The following is a 25,475-nucleotide window of genomic DNA, read 5'->3' on the forward strand; positions in this document are numbered from 1 at the left end:
TATGACGTCACAAAGCTCTGCCCCCCCCCCCCCGCCCCCCAAAAAATGCTTCAAATCGCTTTAAACTATTGTCATTGTAGTGCGTATTTAATGTGGCGCCGCATTCTGATGTTGTAGAAAACATTTATTAAAAAGTCTATTTAATTAAGTAAAACGTGTTTTCTATATTTATTTAAAGTTGAGCATTTTGATGTGACGTCACATTTTTCACACATCGTCACAAATATCTGATCCCCCCCCCCCCCTAGGTGCGTGACGTCATTTATGGACGGCCCCGTATCCCCCCCCCTTGCCTGACCCAACACGGTTCTGAGAAATAAATGTATAAATGAATGAACGTCAGTCAATATTTTAACCAATTGTCCATTTGGTCGTGAGATATCCTGAACTAGCGAATAAATCGCGCGGAGTAATTTGTTCGCGCTCGCTGGTTCTGCTTGGAAACCAATTGTTTACGATAAACGAATTTAGAAAGGTCCTTTTTACGTCGACCTAGATTACCATATGGATTTACACTTTATCATAGTTATTTTATATTGGCAGATTCATACATTTATGAATCGTCACCAATGACTTCCACGTACGATATAATTTAACATTTATAAATCTCCTCGTCGTACACTCCCTGGGACATTGCCACGTGACCCCCACGTACCCCTGGAACATTGCCACGTGACCCCCACATACCCCTGGGACGTTGCCACGTGACCCCCACATACCCCTGGAACATTGCCACGTGACCCCCACGTACCCCCTGGGACGTTGCCACGTGACCCCCACGTACCCCTGGGACATTGCCACGTGACCCCCACGTACCCCTGGAACATTGCCACGTGACCCCCACGTACCCCTGGAACATTGCCACGTGACCCCCACATACCCCTGGGACGTTGCCACGTGACCCCCACATACCCCTGGAACATTGCCACGTGACCCCCACGTACCCCCTGGGACGTTGCCACGTGACCCCCACGTACCCCTGGGACGTTGCCACGTGACCCCCACATACCCCTGGGACGTTGCCACGTGACCCCCAGAGGGGGTCCGCGTCGTTAACCCCCCAGTTGAGAATCGCTCCACGAACCACATCAAACTCACCCCTACCTAAAATGGCTATCCAACGTTCCCTTTGGGCGTCCTCCGCACTGCCACTCACCTAAGATGGCGCATCAAGCCACACGCGCCCGCTGATTGGCTTCCTTTTCTACATTAACATAATTTATCATGAATTCCGTCGCGGATTCATTTTATCTTATTGAAAGCGCGCGTCTCTCCGCCTTGACGGAGGTCTCACAGCCAATCGCGTCGGTCCTTACTTAAGATGGCCACCCGCCCCCATTCTTTCACTACGTACTCCCCCTCATCCCTACCTAAGATGGCGCGGGGGGGGGGTTAAAGAAGCTACGTCTCGGCTCACTGCGGGGGATTCTCCCAGCCAATCGCGTTGCACGTTGCTCGTAAAGTGCAGAGACCGCGATGAAGGCGGCGGCATCGCGTGCGTGAGTTCGCGGGACGCAACCGCCGAGCATGTCGCCCTACGTCTACGAGCGCCTCCTCGCCTCGCCCTGCCTGGCCGCGGGAAGAAGGCTAAAGCTGCGGGCCCTGGCCAAGCAGGACCGCGATCAGACGCCGGTGAGGATGACCACCACCCCGACCCCCGTATCACTCAAACCCCCCCCCCCTCACCCTCACCTCCCCACGGGCCTAGGCGCCCCGATCCCGGTAGGGAATCCAGGCGAGGTCGACGCCTCGGCTCTTGGTTAGGCCTTGGCTGCCGGGGAAGGTGAACGAGGTCACGGGCTCGGAGCTCGAATTATTTCCGAGTAAATTAAAATTTGATCTCGCCACGATCTCGCAAGCTAAGCGGGGTTGAGCCTGGCTAAGTGCTCGGGTAAATGCGACCGAAAGGGACGGAAGCCGCTGAGACGGAGCGGCGAGGTCAGTGTTGGTGCTGGTGGGGGGGGGGGGGTGAAATGTATCGTGATAACAGCGCTGGACCGTGAAGACTGGTGGCGGGGTGGGCAGGCCTTCAGCCAGCAGTGGATAGATCGTGGTTGATGCTTGGGAAAAACTGCCCGGGAATACCAGGAGGTGTTATAGGCTCGGGCTATTGCGCTGTGAAGTGTGGGCAGTTAGCACACTGCTCTAGGAGCTCAACGGGCTCAACGGGCCCGAGTTTGATTCCCGTTCACGGTTAACATCTGACGTGGAGAATATTTAACGTGGTCCTGGGTCTCCCATCAGCTGGCTCAACCTTAAACGGTTTCCTGTTACTGGAGATACAAAGGCGCTGTATCAGCTCGCGAACAGCCCCCAACGGCCTACAGACCCCGACGTGCACCTTGGACAAATATCGCAGTGTTAGCAGCACCCTCATGAGCACAACAGCCTTGAGACTAAGCGAGGCTTTGCTGGGTAAATAACGTGAATTGTTAACGTTATTTACCATAATTATTATTTTAATCACGAACATAAAACAAAATCGATACGTTAGCAATGCCCTGAAATGCAATGGCCTTCACAGCGCAGAGACAATGTATTTTGTACGGAACAGATGCGATTTTTTTATTTTACCTGTAAAGGCTCAGTGAGCTATATAGATATTTTTCAGACGCGACCTGGTTATATCACAAATGATAGCGCGACGAGAAGTGGCTTCATCATCATCGCGTGGAAATGTCTCGCAGCCACATAACTCAAAAGATACAGGTGACCCTGGCTGGTTTATTAACCGCAGTGGGGAATTTTGGCATTAAATTCGATGAGTGATGGATGCTGCTGGTCTGGCCTCTTGTGAAAGGAAACCAGACAACCTTTGAACTCAGGCATCCAAGTATTTTATTTAACCAGATAACTCAAGAGACCAGGATAGACCTGCTAAGCTGAATGTAACAAGAGGGTCCACGTTTTCACAAGCAAGAGACAGGGCATGCATGTATACATGCACGTGACTTGGGTGATGATCTCACTGTAATGAGCTCCCGTTTTTCCCTCCACATATTTAGAATCAACATCACGCGTTTAGAGTTTGGCTGCTACACGTTTACAAGTGATGAGAAGCCGCTTCGTTGAAGTATCATTTGTGGCCTGGTCGCTTCTGAAAAAGAGCTAAATAGTTCAGTTGGGCCTTACCTGGTATAATACAAATAAATCGTTTAGCGTAGACACTGTCCGGATGTTTCAAGGTTGTGCGATCTCCTCACACGATCCAGTTTGGTTAAACCCGGAATGGATCGTGGTATCTTAGCCGGCCTGAATGTTAAAGGCCAGCGCAAATTGTTCATCTGAATGCGGGTCAGGTTTGTCGGGTGGAGAAAAGAGCGTGCACGCATATAGAGGATATGCACACGTGAATAGTACGTGGAAGAGTGAGGTTATTTGAATGAACGCATAGACAATGGCACGCACAACACGTGGCGTTGGGAATGTGAATGCTCATTTAAATGCAAAGCCACAGGACGGATAAAACACGTAAGAGGTTGCACAGTGGGGGGGAGTCTAGGGGGGGCATCTGAGAGTCACGCCCAGAGTCCAGTTCCAGTTCATCCTTAAGACCACGTGGGCGGATGTACATCGGGCTTTTTTGGGGCCCTAACAATGTAAAACATTTAAACAAACTCAAGAAAGGAGCCGCATGCAGAGGCGTGATGACTGTTCAGTTTCATTTCTTAGGTATAGCCCTGTGCAACCCTCCAACTTTTGTTATCCACTCCCTGTGTGTGCCCTGTGCTATGTTTGTGCTTTGAATGAGGGCCATTCCTCCGAAACGTCGACTAATGCTTAAATCTTGACTGAAAGCTTTCGTGACTGCAGGAATTCATATTCGTGGGTCTTTCAGTAAAGTCACGTGTAAGATCATGGGCTCTCCTCTGCCAGTACCAAAATATGAGAATAGGTTTTTTGCAAACAAAAACGTACTCTGATAATATATGCATTTTCTTTGAAACAGTTTAAAAGAAAATGCATATATTATCAGAGTAAGTTTGTATGGTTTGCATTCTGACCACAAGTATTGTGGTTAATGCAGACATGATTCCTTGTCAAAGATTTCAGTTTGGTGTTTTAACATCTTAACACCAGTTTTGTTGCCAGAAAAAAGGGGAAAACCTATTCTTACGTAGATAGGTTCAAAGAAAATAAAAAATAACAAAACTACGACGTTTCGATCGTAACGCAAGTGGTCGTCTTCAGGGATAAAACTTTGAACCTTCAGGAAAAAACCTTTTTCAGGAAAAAACCTTTTCCCTGAAGACGACCACTCGCGTTGTGATCGAAACATCGTAGTTTTCTATTATTTTTGATTACTCTCTTTTAACCTATCTCCGTGACTTTACCAAAAGAGCCAAGAATATAATGTATGCTTTTTTAAGAGCGCAGTGTTTTTTGATTTAATGACTGTTAAGGGGCCATCTACTTAGTAGGAACGCAAAAATCTGTCACAACTTGACCCCCCCCCCCCGCACGTTTGGCGCACCCCCCAATCCTATAGAACGGCCAATATTTAATCCACGCAGAAGCGGTCAAGGATTCATAATATTAACGTGTTTAAGCAATCAGATAGTCCACCGGCGGACTATCTAACTAATTTGAAGGCCAATGTAGGCAAATTATGATCGAGGCTTCACCCCCCCCCCCCCCCGTTTCCTATGCGTGAACCCAGTGGCCCACGTACATTGTCAGTAGACCCCCCCCATACGCAAGCGTACACATTTTGGTTAACCCCCCTTCCCCTCCATGCGTACGTACTAAATGGATGGCCCCTAACGGTTAGCTGCGGAGTTTCCAAACCGCGCAGAAATGCCACACGGGCCAGGGCAGTCCCCGTGTCGTTCTACACTGCACAGTGACTACTGCTGAAGTGCTGCGGGATTGGACGTGCAATCCAGAATTGGATTGTGTTTTTGGTGGTTTCATTTGTGCTTACTGTACTTGTTTTATATTGCTTTGTATATATTATATAACAAAAGCAAATGGCTAATAAAAATTAACCATATATATTTGTTTGTGTGTGATAGGGTGGGCTAGAGGTAGTTGTAGCAGTTAGCGTTCTGCGCTATGAACCCTTTGGCCCGTGTTTAACTCCCACTCATGGCCAATGCCAGTGACGATTATCTGAACCAGTCCTGGGCCTCCACTAGGTCTACTCGGCCTCAAATGAGTACCTGGTGCGATGGGTAAACATTGCCACTCGGGAGACAACGGTGGCTGGCCAAGGGTGTAGTGCTGCTACTTGTATGTATGTTGAACTTCTTTCGCACCATACGTAGCCAAGCACGCTAATCAGAGGTGTGTAACCTATCATCGTGTTCCCGCAGGCGTTTGTCTCGGTGCGATGGTTTGGCGCTGGGCCGTGGGGGGGGCGTCAACTGGGCCCACCCCCCCGACGTCTTGCTGCCCCCATTGCCCTGCCCAGCTTCCCCCATGGCTGCCCTCGGGGCCTCCGCTGCCTTCCCGAGAGACCCGAGCGTGAGTGCTCACCGCACAGACACGGGCAGTCCTATACAGCCCCACACAGCCTCACGCAGCCTCCAAGTTGCGTCGACCACATGGAACAACCAAGTTGAATCGATTTATATAAACTAGGTTTTATTTCACCAGGTAAGGCCCCACTGAGCTGTATAGCGCTCTTTCAGAAGCGACCCTGACCATCACAAATGATAGCTCAACGAAGTGTGGAAATATTCTTGAAAACGCAGTGACATTGATTCTTAATCTGGAGGGTAAAACCAAAAGACCTGGAGAAAACTCCACGTGACCACGGGGGGAGAGAGAGAGATACAAACTCCAAATATACAGGCGTCAGAGTAGGGATGGAACCCACAGTCTCCTGTATACCAGGCGAGGACGTTGACATCTAGCCGCCATGGCGCACCGCACAGTGTTTGCTCGCTCTCTTAGAGAGAGATAACGACTCAATGAGTGGGTAGGAACCGCAGGCGAGCTGGGAAGGCAGCAGCCATGCGGGGAGCGTGGTGCCACCAACAGTTGTCCAAGCTCTGTAGTCCTCTATATATTAAGGTGTTATAGGCCAATCAATGAGTGTTTACATGTGTGGGAAGAAACTGGAAGCCCACACATGCGAGGGGGAAACACTATATCCCATTCGGATGGGGCAGGCAGAGTCCACATGTTTGCTGTACTGCCTTCTCTTGGCGAGCCAGGGTATGGCTCCTTCCCAGCGCCCACGAGTAGGAATGTTCATGACGTTAGTGTGCGATCCACCAACCCTTGCTGCCTTCAAAGTGCCGCATTTCAGGCCACGTGCAGAGCCACCAATCCGCTCTCCCCACAGTCCTCAATGCTATATTTTATCACGAACCACAATCGTGCCGTTGCAGTCATGTGAAAAAATACTCCCATTGGAATCCAGCAGTGTGGAGGCTACGCTGCCACACGTGGCGTGGCTGCCTGTGATCCAGCAGTTGTGAAGGCATCGGCAGCTAGGGCTTGGTGGATTGCTGCACAGATGTTGCGAAACTCCCTTCTGCCCGTGGACGTCAAGGAGGAGGAGCTGTACCCTGGAGAAGGCGGTACAGCAAAAGTGTGTACTCCACCTGGTCTCTCTGTGTGGATCGAGTGTTTCCCACTTGCACGCGAGGGTTTTTTCACAATATACAAACACTTGGTTGGCCGATAACACCTTAATATAGAGAGGACAGCAGAACTGAGGCAAATTGCTGGTGCTGGCTCATCGCGTGTCCGCCTGTTCCAACTTGTGCTGCGGTTCCTCTTAATGCCTAAGTGCGGCTGGGCTGCGTGTTACAAGTCGGAGTTATAACTAACTATTTTAACTACAGTAGAACCCCTCTTAACGACCACCCCTGTTAACGGCTAATGGCTTAAAGACGAGCCTCCATAGAGCACAACGTGTTCGCTTACCGACCATTTCCCTGTTTACGACGGGTTGTTGTAGGTACAGTAAATATTAATTAATGCATTGATTAACCATGTTTATTTTAATGTTGTTAGTATATTTTAATTAATATCCATTGTTTAAATATCAAAGTATTTTTGTTTGTGCTATCGGAATGAATTAAGCCTCTAACATGTACTTCCTGTACTTTAGAGGGGTCTACTGTAATTTAAATTTTAACAGCTAAGGCCCACTGAGCTATATTGCTCTTTTTCAGAAGCGACCTGGCCACAAATGATTGCCCAACGAAGTGGCTTATGACAGGGAAATTTATAGCAGCCAAATACTCTAAACGCATGTTTCTAAATGTGGAGGGAAAAAAATTGAGGACCCGGAGAAAAATCCACGCGACCACGAGGAGAGAGACACGCAAACTCCAAGTATACAGCAGGCGTCAGGGTCGGGGTCGAACCCACAACCTCCTGCATGCCAGGCGAGGTTGTTAACATCTCGCCACCGAGGCACCCCTCTAGCAATCTTCGCCCCCCCCCACCAAAACCCGGCAGGACCCTCCTAATAAAGAGTCGTAAGACTCGTGAGGCTTTTAATATGTAAATCTGTAAACAGGCGTCGTAGTAATTACAATGCAGGAATAAGTAAATACAATGCATGCATTCCTGGAAACCTCGTCCTAAAGTTACTGTTAATCGGGCCCCATTTTCCCATAGACAGGAGAAACAGTAGAAACATCACTTGCCGATGTGTTTTTTTTTGCCATTTATTGGCATATTTTAGCGGGTTTAATAGCCAGACATCCACAGAAAAGCTCGAGGAACAAAAATCTCCACGGCAATTCACGTCGGTAACCAGCGCGGCTGTTCAAATGCGTTCGGAGTCATGTCGTGTCGGAAAACGCGACGTAAAATGAATTTCTGCGTCGGAAATGGATCCATGGTGACATTGTACAAAGGTCGTCGTTGTGGAACCAATTTAAATCAGACCGGAGACCACCCATCTGTATGTTGAACTTCTTTTGCACTGTATGTAGCCAACCGTGCTAATAGGAGGTGGTCAGCATGGCCCACAATGGTTTATTACGCACAGTAAACACACAGTTGCAAGGGACCTTTAACCAGAGTTAATTGTTTATCATGGAAGTGTCTGGGGGATAGTAATTCAGCAATGTATCAGTGCATCTTGATTAATTATTCTTGGTACTGGTTAAGCCCCTCCAGTGAGCTGCAGATGGAGGCTGCTGTGCCAGAACAAAGGGAGTGTTTGAGATCATCACAGCAGGGTTTGTGTGCCTGTGTTTGCTGCAGTGAGGCCCCTGCTGTGCTGGTCCCTAGAAATGAGCCGATCACCTGACTTCATCACCCGGCCCGTACCGGTGAGATCCAGCCGGCCCCAAACAATGGGCACACCACACGCATACAAAGACAACAAGACCACCCTAAGCATGCAGATACGCCATACACCCCACGCACACACACACCACACGCACACCACACGCACACCACGCACGCACACCACACACGCACACCACACACACCACACACACCACACACAGATCCTCAAGGCCACACTACGCATACATCTACACCACAGGGACACGGCACACACCACACACACACACCACACACAGCACACACACACCACACACAGACGACAAGACTACAACACACACATACATCTACACCACGGGGACACGGCACACACCAGAGATACATCACATCACACAACTAGGAACACTACACATACACGAAGCGTACACACCACAGAGACATACCACTCGTGCACACCACTCGCACATACTGAACAGATACGTCACATACCTGGGAACGATAACGCATACACACCACTCACACAGCCCTCAGGCACACGACGCACGCACACCACACAAACCATACACGCACACCACACAAACCATACACGCACACCACACAAACCATACATGCACACCACACAAACCATACACGCACACACGATGCATACACCCAACTCGCGTACACCACACACACAAATCGCACGCACACCACACACACCACTCGTGCACACAAAAACACACACACACCACACACTAAGCATACACACCACTCATCACGCACCACATATGCACGCTATGCTTACTCCACAGACAAACCACTCGCGTACACAGTGCACACAAACCAAGCAGACACACGACACAGATGCTACAAAACCACACGACAGACACCCCACACAGCCACCCTACGGACGCAGCCACATCTGTATGTGTGCGCGTGAAGGTGTGTACGTATGTAACTGCGTGTATATGTCGGTGCTGTGTGTGCGTGTGGGGAGTGGTGGAGTTAGTGGGAAGTTCACTGCACTACGAACCCCGCGAACGAAGTTCAAACTGGTCCTGGGCCTCCCCAACGTCGACTATGCCTCAAATGGGTACCTGGTGCGGTGTATAAACGTCGCCACTTGGGAGACAAAGGCGGGCGTGGTCGTTGCCACCCATCCCCTCGTGTGCCGTAAAGGCCTTCATAGGTGCTCGCTAACAGCACTTGCCCCAACAGCCTATTCAGGCTATACCGGGGTCTTTGTTTTGTGTGTAATTGGGAAGCGGGTGTGGAGTGGTTAGCCCGCTGCACTACAATCCAGATGACCAGAGTTCGATTCCCGCTCACGGCAACACCAATGACGAATATCTGAAGCGGTCCTGTGCCTCCCCTAGGTCGACCTAACCTAAAAAATGAATGCCAAGTGCGATGTGTAAACATTGCCACTGGGGAAACAAAGGTGGCCGGGCAAAGTGCTAGCGACCCACCCCCTCGTGTACCGTGCTGGCCTCGTGCTAACAGCACTTGCCCCAACAGTCTGTTAAGGCTGGACGGGGGATTTTTTTTGCCTTTGTGTGTGTGCGCGCTGTGTCTGTGCCGTGTGTATGAACAGTATTTATGTAACTGTGTGTGTAACTGTATGTGCTGTGTGTGTTGCTGTGTATAACCGTGTGTGCAACAACGGAGGGCAGAGGAGTGACGCTCAAAACAATGAGCGGAGCGCTGGGCGGCTAAAACACAAAGTTGGCACAGTAGGGGGCACAGGTTGTGCATCAGCCAGTCATCTCAGTCAGTCAACCCATGGCACCTGCTGGGTCTGTCCCGTGACCTCCTGCCACATAGCCTGGCACAAGCGCCGTTGTGACGTCACCGCCATCTAATGGCGGTTGTCCCTGTGTGTGTGTGAAACGCTGTGTGGGTGTGTGCGTAACGCTGTGTGTGTGCGTAACGCTGTGTGTGTGCGTAACGCTGTGTGCGTAACGCTGTGTGCGTAACGCTGTGTGTGTAACGCTGTGTCTGTGTGTAACGCTGTGTCTGTGTGTAACGCTGTGTCTGTGTGTGTGTGTGTAACGCTGTGTGTGCGCAACGCTGTGTCTGTGTGTGTGTGTGTAACGCTGTGTCTGTGCGTGCGTAACGCTGTGTCTGTGTGCGTGCGTAACGCTGTGTCTGTGTGCGTGCGTAACACTGTGTGTGTGTGTGTGCGTAACGCTGTGTGTGTGTGCGTAACGCTGTGTCTGTGTGTGTGTGTAACGCTATGTGTGTGTGCGTAACGCTGCGTCTGTGTGTGTGTGCGTAACGCTGTGTCTGTGTGCGTGCATAACGCTGTGTCTGTGTGCGTGCGTAGCGCTGTGTCTGTGTGCGTGCGTAACGCTGTGTCTGTGTGTGTGCGTAACGCTGTGTCTGTGTGCGTGCGTAACGCTGTGTCTGTGTGCGTGCGTAACGCTGTGTCTGTGTGCGTGCGTAACGCTGTGTGTGTGTTTGTGTGCGTGCGTAACGCTGTGTGTGTGTTTGCGTGCGTGCGTAACGCTGTGTGTGTGTGTGCGTGCGTAACGCTGTGTGTGTGTGTGTGCGTACGTAACGCTGTGTGTGTGTGTGTGCGTGCGTAACGCTGTGTGTGTGTGTGTGCGTGCGTAACGCTGTGTGTGTGCGTGCGTAACGCTGTGTGTGTGCGTGCGTAACGCTGTGTGTGTGCGTGCGTAACGCTGTGTGTGTGCGTGCGTAACGCTGTGTGTGTGCGTGCGTAACGCTGTGTGTGTGCGTGCGTAACGCTGTGTGTGTGCGTGCGTAACGCTGTGTGTGTGCGTGCGTGCGTAACGCTGTGTGTGTGTGCGTGCGTGCGTGCGTAACGCTGTGTGTGTGTGCGTGCGTGCGTAACGCTGTGTGTGCGTGCGTGCGTAACGCTGTGTGTGTGTGTGTAACGCTCTGTGTGTGTGTAACGCTGTGTGTACGCACAGAAGGAGGCGATGGCCTTGATGTCGCCCGGCATGTCCGCTCCCCTCGAGTGGATGTTGTTGGGCCCCTTCATGGCCGTGGACGGGAGCCAGCGGGATGACATCGCGGTGCGCCACAGCCTCGACTGCGCGGGGCCACCGGGCCACCCAATGACCCGTTCCCTCGACGGTCCGCGGCGGGACGGTGCGCTGAAGGCTGTGGACGGCTTCTGGCACGGACCGCCCGGCCCGGCGTCGAAAGTGTCGCCGTGCCCGCCCGTGGTATTGACGCCGGAAGAGCCGCGGCGAGGACCGGTGGCCCGGATGGAATTTCCGTCGGGGGGCAACCCCGCCGAGGTGGCGCCACCCCCCACGTCCCCGCGGCATCGTCGATCGGCGCTCTCCGCTCGCGACGACTCCCGGCACTCGCTGGCGGTCACGGCCGCGGGGGCAGCCGCCCCTCTCCATCTCGAGCTGACGCCAAGTGGCTCAGAACTCGACTCTTCTCGCCCGGCTTTGCTCGCCGCCGGCAACGGATACGGCCCCTCGCCGTACGGCGTTGTAGAGCTGGGTTTCCCCGATTTCACCGACTTTGCCGACTGCGCCGGGAGCTGTGCTGGCGACCACAGCCGCCACCGGCTGAGCTTTGCTGCCGCGACAGCGCCGCGGGGGTCGTCGGCACGGAGCGGCCGTGCCGGGGGAGGCCGCGGCGGGGACATGCAGGAGCACCTCATCAACGTGCACAGCGCCCTGCAGCACGAGGTGGGGGAAGGGGAGGGGGAAAAGGAGCCTTGGGCGACGTTGTCCTCTCCAGATTGTAGTGTTTGGGCAAGGGTGAAGGGGGGGGAGGGTAAGCAGTGGGGCGGGGAGTCGTGTTGCTGTAAATGTTGCGACGCGCTCGGGCAGGGCTCTACAATTGCCCGCGGTTGTGGGTTGCCCGTGTGTTAACCGTGGGTGTCCGTGGGTGCCAATGCTTGCCCATGGTTTTCCGTGGTTAATGGTGGATTGCCCTGGTGTCACCTGCAGCTGCCCCACTTCTTCATGAAGAGGCACAACTTCAAACTCTACTCGTCAAACGTCGTCTTCATTGTCGAGTTCCTCCGTCTCAAGACGAGGTGGGGGTGACACCAGATCTCTCCCCTCTGTCGTGTGCGTGCTGTGCGTACGTTAAACCCCCGTCTCTATCTGTGAGGGGTTCACGTTCTTGAAAACGTTCGCAAATGCAGAATTCAAAAATGCAGGAACACTGCACCTGTGTGTTTGCGGTGCTGTGTGTGCACTGTGTGTGTGTTGACGACGCCGTGTGTGTTTTTGACGGTACCATGTGTGTGCGCTGTGTGTGTGTATTGACGGTACCGTGTGTGCGCTGTGTGTGTGTGTGTATTGACGGTACCGTGTGTGTGCGCTGTGTGTGTGTGTGTGTGTATTGACGGTACCGTGTGTGTGCGCAGTGTGTGTATTGACGGTGCCGTGTGTGTGCGCTGTGTGTGTGTGTTTTGACGGTACCGTGTGTGTGCGCTGTGTGTGTGTGTATATTGACGGTACCGTGTGTGTGTGCGCTGTGTGAATGTATTGACGGTGCCGTGTGTGTGCGCTGTGTGAATGTATTGACGGTGCCGTGTGTGTATTGATGGGGCTATGTGTGCTGCGTGCGTGCCTTCCTTGCGCAGAGGCGTGGTGCTGTACCAGCTCTCCCTCTCGCTGCTGAACCTCCTCTCCTCCCTCTACTTCGTGGACAGCCAAATGGAGGTGCTCAGCCTCACGCGCCACGACGACAGCGCCAGCGTGCAGGCGCGCTGGCGCCTGCGGGGGTTGCCGTTCCACGTCTTCCTGCTGCGGTTCTACCGCCGCGACAAATCCACGCTCTACAGGTGCTCGAAGCTCGTTACGGGGCGGCGATATGTTAACGACCTCACCTTGACGATGCTTGTTGTCTATTTGGAGTCCGCGTGTTCTCTCTCTCTCTCGCCCTGTGGTCGCGTGGGTTTCTCTCCGGGTCCTCCGGTTGTTCCCACCACATTGAGAATCATCGTGCGTTTACGTATGTGTACATGTTGAACTTGTTTCGCACCGCTCGGAGCCAACCTTGGTAATCGGAGGTTCGGAGTATTTGGCTCCTGCTATAAATTTCCACATGATGAGCCACTTCATTGAGCGATCATTTGTGGTCCAGGTCACTTCTGAAAAAGAGCTACATAGCTCGGTGGGCATTACTTGGTAAAATGAAAAATAGTTTATAGTCAAAGCTAACGAGCTGGCGCAAGAGGGTGAGGATGGTGACGTGAGGTCGCACACGATGAGGGTTGTGCTGGCGACGTCACGTCGACATTGCGTCGCCAACGTAACATCGACGTGACGTCGGCGGTTGTGTTGTTCTCGTTGCTTGGGGCGATGACCCCAACGGTGGCGCGTTCGCTGCTCGTTGCGGAGGTTTCACGGTTTGACTCCGGCAGGCCGTCCCGGTTCATGCCGCCGTCGCGCCGTTTACCGCGAGATGCCCGCACGCCGCCCGCTTCACCCTACAGCGGACGTCAGCGGATCCCGAAAGGAGCTTTATATAGCCCCCGGCAAGAATATAGGAGGTGTTTAAGATTCAGACGCCAAATAAACACCCATCGCAAGGCATCGAGCCTGCATGCTTCTGGTAAAACATGCAAACAAATGTGATTTGATAATAATGGACGCATTGTCCTTGGAACCAATTGACCGACACCATAGACGGCCTCCTTAATGACCAGAGAAGGCCAAACGGCACAAACACGACGCAAAGCATTAATGGCTCGGGTAGGGCAGTTTAATATACGGGACTGTGTATTTTAACATTTTAACACCTGTATTCTTGCCGGAAAACGTTAAAGCCGATTATTTTTATTCATTATCTTGTTACCGGTGGCAACAAAGGAGTCCGCATAGGTTACAGATCCTAAAAGAACGCTTGGCCATCGTGCCAAATTGTAAAAATGACTCCGCAAATCACTCGGTTGGGATCGCACGCAGCAGCAGCAGCGGGCAACAATCATCACCCTCTAACCACGGAACCACCGCAGCCTGCGTCTCACTGCCGCGGTGGCGCCTTCCTACGTCACCGTCAGCCCGTCGCTAGGGGAAGGATTGCGCCCCTCGCCACGCTCGCGGTGTACTCCCATTTTATTGTTTTTTTATCCATTGCTGTGTGACGCGCAGGTACTATGATGCACACTCCACCTTCTACGTGGGGCCAGACGGACTCATACACTGCCACAAGGTGGCCAAGGTGAGGACGAGTTTGCAATGGCCAGCCTCGCTCGCTCTCACTCGCTCTCCCTCGCTCTCACTCGCTCTGCCTATTGCCTCCATCCTCCTCTGCCTACGCCTCCCGTCTTCTCCCCGTGTCCTCCCTCCCTCCCCTGTGTATGTGTAGTTGTGTGTGTGTGGGGAGCGGTAGTGTAGCGGTTTGCGCGCCGCGCTACGAATCCGACGACCCGGGTTCGGTTCCCGCTCACGGCCACAACACCAGTGATGATTATCTGAACTGGTCCTGGACCTCCCCTAGGTCGACTCTGCCTCAAATGAGTACCTGGTGTGATGCGTAAACATGGCCACTAGGGAGACAAAGGCGGTCTGGCGTGGTACTGGCCACCCACTCCCTCGTAAACCGTTCTAGCCATAAGTGCTCGCTAACAGCACTTGCCCCAACAGTGTTCAAGGATAGAGGGGGATCTTTGTCTGTTGTGTAGTAGTGTGTGTGGGGGGGCAGTATTGTAGTGGTTAGCATTAGGCCTCGGCAAGGTAAGGTAAAAGGTAAAAACAACGAGCCTATCTTTACCCTACCTTTTACCTTACCACAATACAATCACTCTACCCTACCTTTTACCCTTACCCCATACAAATTACCCGATTACAGGGTAATTACTGGGGTACTACACATAAAAAAGATTTATAACAGGTAAATGTTAGGTAGAGCGCTTTATTCCTCTATAGATATAAAAGGGAAATTTGTGAATGTGTGTCTGTTCGAAATGTTTAGCATACTTCCCGACATGCAACAAACTTGAAATTTGACATGTGGGCAGCTTCCAGACTGTACACAATGTAAAAAGTATAAAATTAGACTTTTATATTTTGGGGAGGGGGGGGGGCGCAATAATGCATTTATTTTGCACGGCAAGTGAGCGGTGACGTCACATCTGTGATGTCACCCGCATGTGGCAGCGTCACGCAGTGTTCCTGCTGACGTCACGCATCCCCCCTCCCCACCCTCCGCGTAGGCCGTGTATTAATCCAAGACAAGAATCCAAGTCGCGGGCGAAGCCGGGTAGTAAAGCTAGTCTAGAATACTCTCGATGATTCCAATTTTAAATGGAGGCCACGGACTGCGCCACGGAGCTTTTAGCGAGCGGTTAACAAGGTATTGGTAAATACTTTGCGCTACCTTTACCCTACCCTTTACCTTACCCCTTGGCATGGCGCCACCTTTACCCTTTTACCCGGTAAAAAGGGTAAATTACCCAACCTTTCCGAGGCCTAGTTTGCATGCTGCGCTACGCACCCAGGGACCCGAGTTCGATCCCGCTCACGGCCAATATCAGTCATGATTATCTGAACCGGTCCTGGGCCTCCTCTAGGTCGACTCGATCTTAAATGAGAACCAGGTGTGGTGTGTAGTAAGCATGGCCACCTACCACTTAGTGTGTTGTGCTGGCCTCTCTAGGTGCTACTTGCCCCAACAGTCTGTGAAGGCTATGGGTCTGTGGGGGTCTTTGCATGTGCACGGGTGTGTGTATATATATTAGGGTAAGCACTGCAGAAGTACGAAAGAAACAAACAGACGAGGGCTGTAGACATGATCCGGCAAAACACTGTTTGCGCTGGGTGGGACACGTGCAGGTTGGGGAGGATAGTGTCAGCAACTTGGAGGTTGAGGAAGAGTGTGGCGGGTGAGTGGCAGTGATGCGATTGAGCAGGATGGATGAGAGTCGATTGGTGAGCCCTGGTATCATAGGAGCAGTCTTCACGGGTCCCGCGACCGAGGGGAAGAGCAGACCTAAGAGCAGATGGTGGGAGACTGATAAGCCAAATCTGTGGGTCTCGTGTGAATCAATGAGTCTTTATACGATAAGTCTATGGCCTTGTAAAAAATCTAGATCTGAGTGTCTCTTCCTCAGTCCGGAGAGGTGGTGGAGGAGGTGTGGTGGAGGTGGCATCGCAGGCTTTGCCCACGATGACATGTCCGTATGTGTGCCTGCACCCCAGCTGATGCCGGTGAACCCCACGGAGCACAAGCTGACTGGGCTCACTCTGGGGGTGCTGGGGGCGCTGGGGCTGCAGGAAGAGCGGCCGGCACTCAGCTTCCTGACCCCGCTTCTGGCGCCGCTCACTCGCGGCCCTTCCTGTCCCTCCGTCTGCTGTTCCTCCTCCTCCTCTCCACCGCCATCCTGTGCCAGCGCCGGACACTCATGAGCGCAGCGGTCACCGGCTTCCTCTCGCGGGCGCACACACGTGCGCACTCGCTCATACACTCGCACACGTGCACACACACACATACGTGCACACATACGCGCGCACACACACGTGCGCACTCACTCATAGACGCGCGCGCACACATATGCGCGCGCACACATATGCGTGCGCACACACATATGCGCGCACACACATACGTGCACGTGACACACAAAGACCCCCATATAGCCTGAACAGACTGTTGGGGCAAGTGCTGTTAGAGAGCATCTATGAACACCACGCCTGACCGTCTTTGTTTCGCAATGTATTTACACACCGCACCGGATACTCATTTGAAGCTGAGTCAACCTAGGGGAGGCCCAGGACCGGTTAAAGATAATCATCACTGGTATTGGCCGTGAGTGGGAATCGAAATCAGGTCACCGGGTTCATAGTACAGCGCGCTATCAGCGAATCGGCTACACTACCGCTCCCCATAATGATCTACTCGGCACACAAGTACAACACATACACTCGTATGCTGCCTCGTGTCACATGCGTCAAAATATTTTTCCCAATCGTACAAGTTCATGTACGGTGGGCCCGCTTGGGTTCCTGCAGCCACCAGAGGCGCTACCATTCACCACAATATTAAAACGTGAATCAGTTCTTGAATGGTATTGGTTGTCAACATCGGAACCGGTTTTCAACATCGGAACTGGTGAAAGGAAGGTGGGTGGTGTTAGCCAGACTCTTTGAGCACTGTGCAGACCGCCTTAATAGGTACTCGCTAACAACACCTGCTCCAGAACTATGGAGGTTAAAACTGAGGATCTTAATTTTGTACGTCATACGCTGAGTTGAGGCGCAGCCACGAGTGACTTGTGACCAGAACGTTATTTATGGCTGAATATTTGCCGGGTCACTGGTAGCCGCAGCCGATAGCGCCAGGCTATGTGCACCTTTTATTTAATCGTTAATGTTGCAGGACTGATTTAGGCCGAGGTGCCTGTCGCCCCCCCTCCGCCCTACCCTCTTGCTTGGATGCCACAACCCAGGGAGCTCACTCGAGCCAAGCAGGATGTTGAGGCGAGGATTTGCGGCCTGCTTAAGCTGTGGAAAATTAACAAGTTGAACGTGTCATGGGAGGCCGACGTTTATGAATGAATGTAAAATCGTGAAGTTAGTTTCCTTGAAAGATAAAATAGCGTTGCCAGTGTCGTGATCCTAAATTTAAAAAAGGGGCAAAGTGATTTTCTGCTTAAATGAGCTTTGAGGCTTTGATGGAAAATTCCACATTCTCATGGCGGGCGCAAATCCATTCACAGGGAGGGGAGAGAAAAAAACGATGACTTCTCCACAAAGTTGTAGATAATTTTATCCACCCCAGAGTGAGGGATGGGCTGAGTCAACCAGGATTCGAAACTCTCGACCTACCCACTCGCCCGCCTGCCCACCGCTCCGATGTCCTGTAGAGACACGGCTGCCCCTGACGGGAGGCGACAAAAGCCATGTGACCTGGTAACGGCCAATCGCAGCGCAGCTCTTGCATTGTCACTTTACAATCTAAATCGGCTCAAGCCTCCCGCAAACCCCGCGGCTTCCGTGTGGTCACCCCCACTCTGAATCCCCTCTCATCTATATATCTCCAAGCTTAAAGCCTCCCGTAAACCACGCGGATTCTATGAATGGTCAACATCATTCTGAATTGTCCCCCTCTCCCCGTCGCCCGCCGTGTAAATGGACGCTGCTCCTCTGTTCCGTGGGGCATCGGCAGCGTCGAGGTCTTCGTGTAGCCCCTTCCGATCCATCCTCACCTCTCCTGACCCAATGCTCCAGTTTCTCCCTTACTTTTCCATTTCCCCCTTTGGTCTCGATTCTTTCCAACCTCCACGTTACCCAGCTGACTCCACTCCCCTTCACCTGGTGCTTGCGGCCCACAACAATGTACCGGGTCAGGCGAAGGTGTGCGTGTGCGCACGTTTATGTAGATGCATAAATTATAATCAGTGATTGATTAAGTTCACAAGGCGCACGGGGTATCGCACACAGGTGTAGGTAATCGATTTTCATCGTGACCCCCCCCTCCCTCCCTCCAACCGCTATAGGCCGCCATAGCATTCACTGCAATGCTCTTGAATCGAATCGCGACAAGGAATCATGACAGTTGACGGGGGCGAGTGGTCGGACCCGGGGTGGGGTCTCAGACTTGTCAGCCGGGGGTACACGCCAGGCGTGGAGATGCGTTCGGGGTTGCTGGTATGGTAGTTGGGAGTGCAGGCGTCACTTGACCGCAGGTGGTGACCCCCACCCCCCAGACACAGGATATGTTTGTATGAATGTTGAACTTCTTTCGCACCGACGTACGTAGCCACCAACCGTGCTAAGCGGAGGTGCGGGGGGAAAGGACAACAAACTAAACGCACAAAAAATACTGGACGTTGGGAGGTTGCAGGATGTGTAAAATATTTTTGGAGTCAGTCGACCCAGGACCGGACGCGACTGAGATGAATCCCCCCGCCTTCTGTTCGCTCAGAGGTCGACGAAGCTGCCGCAGGGAAGCATGCGAGCCGTGCGGTTCGGTGATGAGAGGAAGGCCGGCCCGGCGATGCTCAACTGACTCGCGAGGGCGCGTTTATTTTACAAGCGTGTTGCGTGGCGGTGTTATTTTGTTTTTGCCCCTTTTGCGACTTGCACCGTGTTGTGTGTTTTTTAGCGATGGACGTTAAAGCCATTGGCAATGTTGTCGGGAATGACGCGCGGGGTCCCCTCGTGATCATGGACTGGGGCTTCGTTTAACGGCCGTGGTCGGAGACGCCTAGAGATGCCGGGTTCACAATGGCCATGTCGGTGATTCCGTATCAGATGATTGAACTGGCACCACTGATATCCAGGGTTCTAACCCTTGGGCCCTGTGGTTGTCTATGTATTGAGATTCACAATTTCCATGTCGGTGATTCTGTTTCAGATTATTTAACTGGCACCACATATCCTGGGTTCAAACCCGAGGTCCAAAGTGTCTATTTTGAGATTTGCAATGGCCTTGTTGGTGATTGTGTCAGAGAGAGAGAGAAATACTGACCCAGCACTCCAGTGATCCAAGCGTTAGGTCGATCTCTCTCATCGGGTCCTCAATGGCCACGTCGGATACACGGAGCCAACAATCCCCGAGAAGATCGGAGTTGATGACCTGACTGGCTGTCCCTCGCCAGGATGGCCACTTGACCATGATCTACCCTCTGACAGCATTAAGTTGTAGCGCCTTGGCAGCCATCGGAAGTTGTTCCGGGCCCGGCCCGCGCGCATGCACGCACGCACGAGCGCGTGCGTGTGTGTGTCGAGGTTCAGTGTTGTCTGTGGCTACGTGGGGTACCGTTTGTAAATAATAAATACACACGGGTGGGTGGTGGCTGTGGCGCACGGTGCGGTGGAGCGCCCTCCGTGTGAACGTCGCTCATGAACGTTCGTGGTGTAAACTGTTCAGCCAGCCGAGTGTTTCTGACGAACAGGTGTTAAGATGTTCATAACTAAACTAAAACAATTTAAATTTTACCAGGTTAAGGCCTTACTGAGCTATGTGGGTCTTTTTCAGAAGCGACCTGGCTGTCACAAATGATAGCTCAACGAATTGGCTTATCATCATCATGTGGAAATATATAGCAGCAATATACTCTCAATGCGTGATGTTGATTCTGAATGTGGAGGGAAAACCCAGAGGACCCGGAGAAAAATCCACACGACCACAGGGAGAGCGAGAGACATGCAAATTCCAAATACACAGCAGCAGGCGTCGGGTCGGGATCGAACCTACGACCTCCTGTATACCAGGCGAGGTAGTTAACATCTAGCCACCGTGCCACCCGTTCCTCTTGATACCGACAAAAAGGGTCCCAAATGTGCCACCCGAACTATTAATGCTGTGACATTTGCGGTGACTTTTGTGTTGGTCGCCTTTTGGTGGTGTTCTCTGGTCAAACACTGGTGGTGAGACAGGACCATAGAGGAGGCTGTCTGGTGTCAAGGACAATGCATACATGATTATCATCGGAGCATGTTTTACCACAAGCGTGATGTGTGGTTAATGCAGACTTGATGCCTTGCAATTGGTGTCTATTTGGTCAGTTTAACACGTAGGCTTTGGTAACCAATATCCATAATAGAGGTTTAAAAAAAAACGTATGGATGTCTTTTTGGTGTTTGAACATCTTAACGCCTGTGTTATTGCTGGAAGGATGAAGCCTATTAATGTTTTATCGGCTTGATACGGGTGGCAACAAAGGCCCCATTGATCCGAGCGTTTGTAATTGGAGGAGTCGTGACAGTGAGCGGACGGTCATGATCGAGCGTGACGATGACTACGGCCACTGCGCTACCAACACCATCAACAATCCCATCATCACTCATTGTCGCTCCCAACACCATCATCAATCATCGTCACTTACCACCACCATCACTACCACCATCATCTGACCATCACCGCCAGTGCCGCCACCAGCGCCACCACCAATGTCTTCACGATCATCACCACCGCCGTCACTCATAATTTCTACCACCACCACAATCACTACCACCATCATTGCTACAATTGTCACCATCACTACCACCATCATCACGACTATCATGATCATTACCAATACCACCATCATCACTGCCACCACCACAACTACCCCCGCCATCACTACCATCATGATGATTACAATCATCATGACCACCGTCGTCATGGCCACCACAGATACCCCAACTATCATCACTACAAGCTCGACCACCACCATCCGGGCCGCTAGGCTGACTGCCTGACACAGACCGGACGGGACGAGGTGGACAGCCTTAGCGAAGACGCGGCCTGGGGTCTCTTGTAGTCGCGCCGAGAAAGGCCAGACGCGTGACACGTGGATCCGTGTGCGCATATTAACGGGTTTACCGAGGTCACCCAGAGGCCCAGGTTGCCGTTTGTGACCTTGAAGCGAGTCGCTGCGCCACCCGCTGCTCGAGCCGTCGCAGAGGGAGGGTGGCTCCGTGAAGCCTACGCACGGAGGTAGTCGTCTACGGGACGGGGCTACGGCCAAAACAACAACAACACTCCCTACATCAGGGGTGGGGAACGTCCGGCCCGCGGGCCGTACAAGGCCCGCGAAATCATTGGTGTGGCCATGCCAAGGCAACCGCAGGCGGGACTCGAAATTCAATAAATCCAGGAGCAAACCTGGAAAAGCAGTTGCGAGTAGCAGCAACATCATCAATACCAGCTAACATCACTCGCCTCACCAAAGAGAAGCAGTTCCAGCCATCACATTAGGGGTGAGTTAATTAAATATTTGATCAAATATAACAGGCTAATTTTTAAGTTGATAATTTTGTGTGGCCCGCGAATGATGTTATAAATATCCAAATGGCCCTTGGCAGAAAAAAGGTTTCCCACCCCTGCCCGACATGAACGCCGAGAGAGGTTCTGGAGCTCTCCGTGACCGAAGGTGATGCAAAACTGCACCCCCCCCCCCCCAATCTCTTCCCCCCCGGTTTAGGAATGTGTCAGGGGGTGCCTGCGAGCCTTCGCACCCCCAAGTAGGAAGAAGCTGTTACGTTCGCGCGGAGTCGGCCGTTGCGCGTTTGGCCGCGAGCCTTGGGAGGGTCGGACGCGGACGAGTTCTCGTAGATCTAAATCCGGGGTGAGGAACCTGTATAGGCCGTGGGGCCAGACCCGCCGCTTCGTTTCACGCAGCCCTACCGCCACACGAGGTCTACACCACCGCTTCACGAAACTGGGGCCGCACGCCGCGTTTGTTTGTCCGTGTCGACACGCGGCAGTTGAAACGGTGGCCCTGCGAGTTTATCAAATCCATCGCCACCGCCTCTACGCACCCAGCGGTGTGGACGTTTTTCACACCGGTCGGTCGGCAGGCCGTGTGCGATGGGAGTAACGCGCGGGCGGCACTCCCCCCGCTTCGTCCCAAGAGATCTGGCCAGCGTGGAAGAGTAGGCCAAAATATACCTCCCGGTGGGGGCGCTCCTGAGCTCTCTCCAGTGAAGACCCGGCAGCAGTGGCCGTGAGCAGGACATTGCAGGGTTGCGCCTTTGCCAGGGACCTGCGGGTTGCGTCACAGCCGAGTGGACTCGGTGGTTGGGCACGAGAGGGCCCCGTGCGGTGCCCCGCGAGGAGCGGGGGAGCCGCCCGGCGCGTGCCGGATGAACGCTCCACGAGGCGGGGGAGATGCGCGGCTGTGTGGAGGCAGTGGTCCGTGTCTTGCCGTCGCTTTTACAATCGAGAGAGATTTGTTTACACACCGGTCGTTTTTGTTTGTTGTGCACTGTATGTACAAATATGCACACGCGCGCGCATACGTATCACACGTACACACGTAAGGCAAAGATCGCCTATATAGCCTTAACTATAGGGGGCAAGAGTGCTGTTGGCGAGTATCACCTATGAAGGCCGGCACGGTACACAAGGGTGGCGAGCACCCACTCATGCTGTACACACACAGATCCCCTCCGTAGAATACACGCACCGTTGGAGCAATTGCTATTTGCGAGCACCTATTAAAGCCGTCACTGCGCACAAGGATGGTGGTGGGACGAGCAATCACGGCCAGCCGCCTTCGTTTCCCCAATGCTGATGTTTACACGCCATGTCAGGTACTCATTTGAGGCTAAGTCGTCTTACGGGAGGCACGTGACAGGTCTATATATTTATCACTCATCACGGATGTCCGTCACAGCTGGGATCTAACAGGTCGCCCGTGTTCACAAGCCACTTCGTCAAGCCGGGTTGACTCGTTATGGCTGGTTGGCTGGTGAAGGTTCGAGCTCGTGGTTGGATAGCTAGTGAGGGCTAGGGATAGTGGTTGAAGGTTGGGGCTCGTGGCTGGTTGGCAAGTGAGGGCTCGGGCGAGTGAGGGTTAGGGCTATTGAGGGTTGGGGCTAGTGGTTGGTGAGGGTTAGGGCTAGTGGTTGGTTGGCTGATGAGGGTTAGTGGCTGGTTGGTTCGCGTTAGTCGTAATGTTCGTGTTCGGTTTGCTGGGTGGTTATCCTTGGACAAAATAAACACACATACTACATCACCAGAACGAGGACCTGGGGCTGGGTGGCAAAACAAACTCCAGCTGGGCATTGGCATCAGGGGTCATGGTGGAGTCGCGGCGCGTGGAGCCTTCTACCACGCACCACCTCCGTTGAGATTTGGCATCTGGTGCTGCACAGACAAAACAATGACTCGACACGTTCAGTGTCAATAACAACAAAAGCACAGTGGCCCGAAAAGGTCAACAATATATGCGACGTTTTGGGCAATGGCACCTTTTCATGGCACGTAAAATGTGCGATGAAGAAGGGTCATTAACCTTTGAAGGCCACGGACTGCGATCGACATGAAATGTGTTGAGGTTTTGTTTGTGATGAACCATTATCGCCGGTCAAGTGTTGGTTTAGGGCACCTAATGTTCACAGGCTTACCATCACCACCAATACCACCACGATCAACAACCACCAACACCATCATTAATAACCATCACACAATTACCACCAACACCACCATCAACATCCATTCCCACCAACACCAGCATCAACAACCATTACCATCAACCATTACCACCAACAACGATTACCAACATTATCACCGCTGCTACTGTTGTGGTACTCGTTATTTAATTGCTGGCTATAAATGACTCGTGAATTGACCGCTTCTCCGGCGTCTGTGTGAATGGGTGTGCCTGTGTGCTGTGGTCTGAGCAGAGGCCATGGAAAGGCAGCAGCCAGCAACAAACAGCACGATTATCGAAGTGTGTGATAGATGAGTGTAACAATTCTAATCGTGTACAATTGTCTAGAGGCGAATTTCATCCTTCGCTCCCAGTGCGCCCCCATGCGTGAACAACGAGTAGTGAACAGCACCTGCAGGCCACAGGGCCAGGACGAGGCGGGGGGAACAGGCCAGTGAGTTTTCAAGACAGAACTTAAATTGATCTAACGACTCCGATTGTCTTATTAGGAAAGGCACAACGCGTTGTTCCACAGTGTCGGAGCTGTACAGCCACAACAGCCCAATCACTCACCCACACCCCGCCCCCCCTCGATCCACTTATCCACAAGACAGGACTTAAACAGCTCTATCTTGTTCTTCTTGGTTCTTTCGGTAAAGTCACGTAGAAGGGAAGTAATACAATAATAAAAACAAAACGTAATAAAATAATATAATTCTCACGACGTTTCGGCCACAACGCAAGCAGCCGTCCTCAGGTGAAGAATGAAACACCACCAAGCTAGGAGCGTATATTTAAGCTGGGCTGGAGGGGGGGAGGTGCGAAGAAGAGCGCTTTAACAAAATAATTTGCATATCAAGAGGAATTTAGCATATGGAGAATGCGTAGGAGGTGGACGGAGGGGGTTTCAAGTTAATATTATGCCCGTGCATTATGCAGGATTAGCAGCATCAAAGGGAGGGGGAAGGCGGGTAGCATCATCAAAGGAAAGGAATGTTAATAGTATGCAGCTGCAGTTACCAAACAACCACGTAAAAAACTAAAGTATAAACTGCATGAACAACTAAAGTATAAACTACATAGCATCATCAGTATACTCACTATAATCTACAATAAGCTGAGCCACTAACAGTAAGTAATACATTACAATTATACGTCATTTTAATGTAACAATATGTATTATTCTACCCACCTTAAAGTGTATCACAATGCTACATATTCACTATAAAATTACGATACTATATATTTACTTTGTACATCTTAACTGATTGTGTTCACATTTACGGTGACTTTCAGACCGCGTTCCACTCACTGGCATTGTATTCTCCGCAGGGAATGGATTCTTTGCTCCGCTGCAAGTTTTTACCCCCACTCACCCATTGACACGACGGTCAATGGTACAGTATATAATAACAAATAGTATAAAATTGTTATGCTTAATACAATGTACAAAGTAAATATATAGTATCGTAATTTTATAGTGAATATGTAG

General features: G+C 52.0%; 1 protein-coding gene across 1 annotated transcript; it reads left to right on the forward strand.

Moving 5' to 3' along the window:
- Positions 1-1,416: 1,416 nt before the first annotated feature.
- On the forward strand, positions 1,417-24,181 carry C61H6orf136 (chromosome 61 C6orf136 homolog). The gene is made up of 8 exons (XM_078619038.1): positions 1,417-1,632; positions 5,316-5,466; positions 8,176-8,243; positions 11,115-11,852; positions 12,117-12,205; positions 12,761-12,961; positions 14,274-14,343; positions 16,323-24,181. The coding sequence occupies exons 1-8, from the start codon at positions 1,528-1,530 to the stop codon at positions 16,527-16,529; spliced, it is 1,629 nt and encodes a 542-aa protein (XP_078475164.1). The 5' UTR covers positions 1,417-1,527; the 3' UTR covers positions 16,530-24,181.
- The last annotated feature ends 1,294 nt before the right edge of the window (positions 24,182-25,475 follow it).

This window comes from Lampetra planeri, chromosome 61 (genome assembly GCF_965212315.1).
Source record: "Lampetra planeri chromosome 61, kcLamPlan1.2.h2, whole genome shotgun sequence".
Classification (NCBI taxonomy): Eukaryota; Metazoa; Chordata; class Hyperoartia; order Petromyzontiformes; family Petromyzontidae; genus Lampetra; species Lampetra planeri.